At 42.1% G+C, this 7,546-nt stretch overlaps 1 protein-coding gene across 4 annotated transcripts; it reads left to right on the forward strand.

Annotated features, from left to right (window-relative positions):
* The first annotated feature begins 2,414 nt into the window (after positions 1-2,414).
* On the forward strand, positions 2,415-7,310 carry tank (TRAF family member-associated NFKB activator). Of its 4 annotated transcripts, none has more exons than XM_049727913.2 (8): positions 2,415-2,565; positions 3,573-3,714; positions 3,813-3,921; positions 4,030-4,100; positions 5,059-5,111; positions 5,184-5,302; positions 6,069-6,499; positions 6,900-7,310. In XM_049727913.2, the coding sequence occupies exons 2-8, from the start codon at positions 3,616-3,618 to the stop codon at positions 7,098-7,100; spliced, it is 1,083 nt and encodes a 360-aa protein (XP_049583870.1). In that variant the 5' UTR covers positions 2,415-2,565; positions 3,573-3,615; the 3' UTR covers positions 7,101-7,310. The 4 variants fall into 4 exon arrangements, with proteins under 4 accessions (XP_049583870.1, XP_049583868.1, XP_049583871.1 ...); XM_049727911.1 differs by lacking the exon at positions 2,415-2,565 and adding an exon at positions 2,572-2,717; XM_049727914.1 differs by lacking the exon at positions 2,415-2,565 and adding an exon at positions 2,572-2,717 and having other exon boundaries at positions 6,915-7,310.
* The last annotated feature ends 236 nt before the right edge of the window (positions 7,311-7,546 follow it).

Consider the following 7,546-nt stretch of genomic DNA (forward strand, 5'->3'; position numbering starts at 1 on the left):
TCACGGTGCGGCATTTCACCTCCATTTTCTGAATCCCGCCCAGTGAATGAGAGGAAATACTTGACATCGGCAGGAAAGGTTTCACTTTGGCGCTCTGCCCTCATTGCATTCATTTCAAATGTCCCAAGAATGAGAGTCATTGTGTTCTTTTGGGCCTCACTGACATAAAGCGTAGCACCAATTGCTCTCATTGTGCCGGGAAACATTTTCAAGTTATCAACTGTTAACCGTTATGCTTGTATTTATTTTGCTGGCTGAGTTGACCTCGATTAAGGTGACGCTTGGTCACGGTCTCATTGTGTGAGGCGAGTTGGACCATTTTGTGTGGGATATTTTTCCCCCAAACAATTTTATATGGTTCGTAGATTTATGAGCCATGGGGAATTTGGATTTAGATGTTAGAGTTTGACTCGAAGGCAGTAAAATATTGATAAATACTTGTATTTGTGTGTGTCGACTCTTTATTCACCATGAGTAAATTTTGACTTTTAGATGCTTGAGAGAAGTCGAGCGCAAATGAAACTGTAGCGCCATTGTTTGTAATTGGCTGCAAGACTGCATGGTTTGTTTCATGTTGAAATGGAAAATGATCAGCCAGTACTGATTTGAAAACAAAATAATAATAATTGCTCAAAACAAATGAGTGAAGCAGACTACAAGTCTCTTGTGTAAATGGAGATTGCCACAGGCCATTGATTGGACTTTCCTCATATCCTCAAATGCTCTTTCACTTCTTCACTTTGGTTCATTGTCAAATATTCACTCAAGTTGAATGACTTGTTTTATTTGGTATGACGTACAGGACAATCAATCTTATGTCACATGTGTCGTCTGACGCTTACCTTCATCAACTGAGCCTTTACTGAAGTGATGACTTCATTCTGAAAACAGCCACATCCCATTTTGAAGAGGGTGCGCACACTTATGCAACAAACATCTTTTCAGTTCAGCTCGACTGATTTGGATGACAAATCATGGACGACCCTGAACGCCTCAGTCCTTGAATAGCTGGAAGCCCCCAGGCTGCTTTACTTCTGCGTGGAAGTCTGCATGGCCCGTTGCTCTACTCTTAAGGACATCCTGTTTGCTTACATTCCTGGAAGTGCAAGAAAGGCATTGCAACATTAAAAGTAAAGACAACACCATGTTTTTTTTTTTTTTTTTTTGCTGTCGCTTGACAAAACCGTTGTATTGAAGAGAATCGTTTATTTCTTGTAAATGTTGCAGTTAAATGACCTCCTGCCAAATTCTCTCTCAAGCTGTTAATCGGGGAACCTGAAATTTGATACTGCTCACATTCCCCCCCCCCCACACACACACACACACACACTCCACCCCTCCGACATGCCGGAAAACCGAGTCCTTATAGCTTATTGCCTTATTGCCCTCCGTCCAATCTCGCGTTTCTGCAGACCTACACCACACTATTTGTTTTCCTTGGAGGAAGCATGAATGAAGCACATGCTGTCACGAGATTTATTGCGGAGGTCCAGTCAGACGTCCGTTTTAAAAAATTTATATACTATCATCTCAAATGATGAATAAATAATTTCAGTGAGCATTGCGCTGCTCCTTTTGGTGTGTTCGTCTGGGCTAGTCTATTTCCGGGCCATTCTGGGCCATCATAGCCGCCAAATAAAAAAAAAAAAGGACAAATGACGACTCGTGTTTTGAAAAACTTGTATTCAAATATCAAGGCATCATTGCACTGCGCTTAACGTTTTCTGCTTAAATCTGCTGCCCAACCCTTAAAATGACCCAATAGTGATGTACATAGTCCACACAGCTTCTCGCTGCCATCTGCTGGTTGTTCCAAGTACCGCTATTGTAATAGACAACTATTTCTATTTCAATTGAATTATCATGATAGGAAGTGGCTAAATAATTCGACATCACATGAACTCTTTCCTAATTAAAACGTCGAAGTGTCTTGGTTTCTAAGTGACGGAAACAAACAGTGCTGTTCGTGACAATGTGAAATTGTACTAGAGTGCAAACTCACTACACAGGTTTGCCCTCATTTGTTGAACTAGCACGGCAACTCTGTCCAATTTGTGTGCAAAAATGTAATTCAATACGGGACGACTCGTAAATTGCTCTGCTAATTTGCTGAATTGACTGACTGTCGTGTGAGAGCAAAGAGCATCGTTTGACATTGATCTTTAGATGATGCAAAGAATATAATATTATAAATATATATTTGGGTAGTATATTTGAGTTCCTGTAAACGTGCATTTTCCCACGCTGTGCAGCAGGAAATTAACGCAAAGCTAAAAGAACAAGTTGCGCTTTGCCGAGGTCTTCTGTATTTACGGTGGCGTGTGTGTGTGTGTGTGTGTGTGTGTGTGTGTGTGTGTGTGTGTGTGTGTGTGTGTGTGTGTGTGTGTGTGTGTGTGTGTGTTGGGGGGAGAGGGGGGGTTTCACACAGCAGACATGTGGGCGGGACCAAACTCCAAGAGCGGGCCGCCGCACCGTCATACCGCGCGCCCATTGGCTGACAGCAACCAAAGGCGGAAGTGCACGGAGCAGCGGGGATTCCCCGAGGGAAGTTCCCAACTCCGCTAAGTAGGCTATGTAAAAACACACACTTCGCCATATCCTCAGCCTCACTTCCTAACTCTGTGTGCGTGTTTGTGTTTATATATGTGTGTGTGTGTGTGCGTGCGAAGAAGATAATGTTGAGCTCACATTAAAATCGACTTTACTCCCTAATAAAGGTAAGCGGACGCTCAGTGGCGTTAGCGATGTGACGTAAGACGCGCGCAAATTGATCGTTGGCTATTTTGAATGACTGAAATACGGTCGAGTTACGTCTACGTCTGTAAGATTCATTTCGTACAGTTCGCCAGGCTCGTTCTTTTTTTATTATTCGTATTGGGATTGGAAGTTGGTTTGTTTTACTGTCTTAGTTGCTATCGGATCTTTGAATGAGTCCAGTTAGAGGAAGTTTAGTTGCAGGAATTGCTTTGCTACGGTCTACATGTTTACAACATTTCACCATCAAAGGATTTCCTTCAATGTAAATGATTTAACCGACTTGCAGAAGGTATTTGTAACCTTTAAATAAAGTTGTGATTCAAATATATGAAAGTCCAGCAGTGTGTTTAAAAATGATCTCGGGCTAATTTTTGTGCTTGTCAAATAGATGAAGATATTAGGTGTAAAACTGTTAGCAAAATATTATTTGATTTTCGTCACATTGGCTTCTATAAGTAGAATTTTTCTTTTTTTTCCCCCCATCTGTTATCAGTCCACATATTGCGATGAATCAAATCATTTTTTAATGTGAAAGCCTCAACAGATAAGGTTGCATGAAAAGCTTTTAATATATATATATATATATATATATATATATATATATATATATATATATTGCTGTTTGCATGTGTGATGCTTCACCGGAAATGCCAGTTGTCTTTTCTCTAAATCACTTTTTTGTAAATTGTGCATGTGATGGATAATAAACGTGTCAAAGTTTTTATTAGCCACGACATGCCTCAATTTATTGCATACCAAACCTGTAGTGTACTTTTTGCATGTCCCAAAATAATAAAACTGACTTGCATTGACAGGTCCCATAGCTGCTTTGTCAGTGATGATTGTGGCGCACACGGCATGGAGAGGAACATTGGAGAGCAGCTCAACAAAGCTTTCGAAGCTTATCGCCAGGTCTCAATTGAAAAGGACAATGCCAAAAAGGAGCTGCAGCAAATGGTAAGGGCGCTTGGCAATACATCGGATTTAAAATCACGCTTTTTCACCGCTATGTTGACGTCAAAATCCAACAGCTATGCCAAAATGTATGTTTACAGTCGGACTATTATCAGCAATACACGCAAAAACTGCAAAGACAGATAGAAGACCAGCAGCAGCTGATTGCGCAACTGAAAGCTCAGCTGTCCACATCGAGGAAACCGTCAGGTGAGTGATCTGACTCGAATTTCTGATCCATTTCATATTTTCATGGATGCTTTTGAATTCTGCCTTGCCGCTGCATGCTGTTAATTTGCACTCTTTTGGATTTCTAAGGGGATCTGAAATGCCAGTCGTGCAACCATCTGGTTGATGAGGCCAGCGCACACGGACAAACACAGCATCCGGTATGTTTGCTTCTGCTGGCTTTTGTGCAAACTCAGCACTTTCTTCCATTTTTTTAGTCTGATTCATTTGTACGCAAATCATCACGCTATCACATGTACATTGCTTGTATTTGTTTGCCAGCGAGTGGCAGCCTGACTTTACGTGAGAGTGGACCGGTCGCTAGGCAATCACTAGACTCGTGTAGACAAACAATCGTTCACACCTCAGGATGATTTGGAGCCTTCAATGAATGACACACTCGTTGGAATGTTTGCAATGTGGGAGGAAGCCAGAGAAAAGACACACAAGCACGAGGTGAACGTGCAAACTCTTAACAGGAAGGAGGGAAGCCAGATTCAAACTGAGAACTTTCAATTTTGAGAAAGCACCTGCTGTCTTTTTTTTTACCCTAGTCGTAGTTAGGGTTTTGTTGCCAGGCTTGTGGTCGTACAAATGTCGTTGTCGTCGTCGTGAGGTGGAAGCTTGCAAGTGAAATGCAGCCGCTGGAAAATCAGACTCGAATCGTGAAGGGACTTGTCAGAGATTTCAGGTGGCTGCGTGATGCTTTCAGGGGACTTCAGGCCTTTTGAGTGTTGCTTAACAGTGACACATCAAAATGATTTCTGCAACAATCATGACAATAATAATAATAAAAAAAAAACTTGTAGTTGAATTCAAAATGATACGCTTCCAAGTACATTGGTTGAGTTCTGCAGTAATCAGATTTTTTTTTTTTAATCTCGCCATTTCAGTTTGCATTACTATTATTATTTTTTTTTTACCATGCAGTAATTTTCATTTGACGTAATCGGTTGAAACTTGGTTAAAAACAAGCTCCAAACCGAAGTACCCTTTCTCACCACGAGATGGTGATAGAGGACAACGTTACTGCAAGTTTGACTTGACACTCTTCTAACAGCGTGCACAAATGTAGATTCACTTGGATACTTTGAATTGGACGATATTTTTTTTTTTCAGGAGACTATAAGCACCGTTGCTCCTCTGAAGACTGTCTTGAACAGTGTTGACTAGTAAGTGAAACAAACACACACACAAACTCTCAAGACAGGACACAAGTTCTCATTTGTACATTTGTCTGTCAGTCAGGACATGCTGGATGCACTGGAAGCCATTCACGGGACCTTTCGGCAGATTCGCTCGCTCTCCCGAAAGCAAAAAGATCACCTAAAGAGATTTCGTGGAGGAATAGACACTGCAAATGGTACTCGTCCTACATGGAGGGGAAATTCTTGCATAATTCCAACTTGTCCGCTCACCTTAAATCAGATTTTTCAAAAATAAAAGCATAAAATAATAGAAGGAAACACATCACAAAAAGAGAGTGTACTTCTCGTCTCGCCTGTCAAATCTTGGGCAAATCTGCACACGTCCAGAGAGGTGCGAATTTAGTAATATGTTAGTCGTTGCAGTTGGTATTCACCGGTGAACAATTGCACCTGTACGGAGATGTCAAGGTTTCAAATTAGTTTATCCTGTTTAGCTCGATGAGAATTTTTTTTTAGAATTTTCATTGGCATTCTAACTAAAATGTGACACAAACACTAATGTTTTTATTTCCTTTATAAATTTTGCATGGCTGGAGGATGAAAACAAAAAACGGCACTCTTAATTTGTTTCATAAACTTTTTTTGCATAACGCAATCACTGAAATCAGTTTTTAATCATGTGTGTCGTTTCAAAATGAATTAAATGAAAACATTGTTTGGCAGAAGAAATGGAAAATGTATTTTTTTATTTATGTATTTATTTATGTTCATTTATTTAATTTCCTCACAAATATTTATTTATTTTTCATTTATTTATTTATTTTCCTCACAAACACATTTTGCTTTCTCTTATTTGACGCTGTTCAAGTATATTCGTCGTGAATGCTATTCCTCACCCCACTGGTTGATTTTTGAGCAAGAATTGGCTCTGTTCACTAGAGTTAAGAAAACAACAACAAATGTTTCTGTGTCCTCTGACAGATCAGCAGTTCTCCATGCCCATCCAGTGCACCGACCGTGCAGCAGAAGCCGACGAGCCCCTCTTCTTGGCCTCGAGGTCAACGACGGACATTCCTCTGGTGCCCGCGTCGCTGGCGTCACGCGGCGCCAGCCCCGACAACCGAGACTTTGTAGACTCACTCACCAAGTTCATTGTCAAGTTCCCGCCTCCCGTGGACAGCGAATACGACTTCCTGAACAGCTCCCCTGAGAGGCCCATCGCTCTGACCATGCCGGCCAGGCGGCCTCTCTGCAGCATCCTTTTGGCGGGCGACGAGGAAGCGGGCGAGGAGGGGGAACGAGAGGAGGAGCAGGAGCCCTCGGAGCCGCCGGTGCCTTTTGTCATCCCGACATTCCCCTCCCACACGACGTCCTCCTCACTCTCACAAGAGGACGTTCGCGGCCCCCAACAGGTGAGAAGCCCGGTCTGAGAAAAAGTAGTAGCAAATTATCAGTTTCGGCTCACTCTTTGCTAATGGAGGAGCGAAAAGTGTGCTAAAGTCCAAAATAAGCGTCACGTGTAAACCTGAAACACATTATGGGATAATGAGTGCTAATCCCTTGTTTTTCTGTTGAAAGCCACCGCTTGCGTCTGCTAGCATATTTGCCGGAAGGTGTGAGCCAGATGGAAATGGCGCGGCGCTCGGTGTCACAATCTGATGAAACGTGCCCCATGATTACTCCGCGTACCTTTTTAATTGCCACGCCGATTCGTAGCCGATATAACAGTCAATCAATTTTGACTTCCGCTGACCTTTTATCATTTTGGCGATGACAAACCTTTTTTTTTTTTTGCCTATGATTAAAATAAAGCTTTCTTGGCCTCAGTCTCTGTGGAGCCCCGATCTGTGCGAGGCGGCCGACATGGCGGCGCAGATGGTGAGCGGAATCCCGGATAAATGCGCTTTCTGCCACGCTGTGGTTCCTCAGGAGCAAATGAATGGCCACCTCTACTTGCACTTCTCCGAACGCGCCGCTGACTTTGTGGCGCCCCAACCCAGAGACTTCATGTAAGAAGCGTGGCCCAGTGCGGCCCACCGCCGCAATGTACGTTCACTGTACAGGACGTTGCAATCAGACTTGAAGCCATTTTATTTAATATTGAAGAATTGAATGGTACAGCCGCCCCGCCCCAATACTTGTTTTTTCTAATAGGCCTGCAGCTGGGATTTTATGATGATGCATCATGAGGAAATAAAGCCAACCATCATTTTTTATATTAAAGTAGTTGTAATAATTTTTAAAAAAATATTGAAAACACAATTAATATAATTTTGAGTAAATTCGAAATACAATTATGTGGAATGTGTCAAAGCGATGAGTTCAGTTTTCTGCCAAACGAACCGCCGCAACGTCGCGCTCCATATTTCCTAATTGAACCACATTTGATCCAATCAATCAGACTTTGTTCAATAATCGTGGAAAGATTCTCCACCTACAAACCTGTTGTTGAGAGATTA

This window comes from Syngnathus scovelli, chromosome 8 (genome assembly GCF_024217435.2).
Source record: "Syngnathus scovelli strain Florida chromosome 8, RoL_Ssco_1.2, whole genome shotgun sequence".
Classification (NCBI taxonomy): Eukaryota; Metazoa; Chordata; class Actinopteri; order Syngnathiformes; family Syngnathidae; genus Syngnathus; species Syngnathus scovelli.

Bases quoted from the DNA above. Each gene is read 5' to 3' on its own strand.
- tank (XM_049727913.2), top strand. From the start codon at position 3,616: ATGGAGAGGAACATTGGAGAGCAGCTCAACAAAGCTTTCGAAGCTTAT. The intron at 3,715-3,812 runs GTAAGGGCGCTT...GTATGTTTACAG, and splicing joins AAAAGGAGCTGCAGCAAATG to TCGGACTATTATCAGCAATA. The intron at 6,500-6,899 runs GTGAGAAGCCCG...ATTAAAATAAAG, and splicing joins ACGTTCGCGGCCCCCAACAG to CTTTCTTGGCCTCAGTCTCT.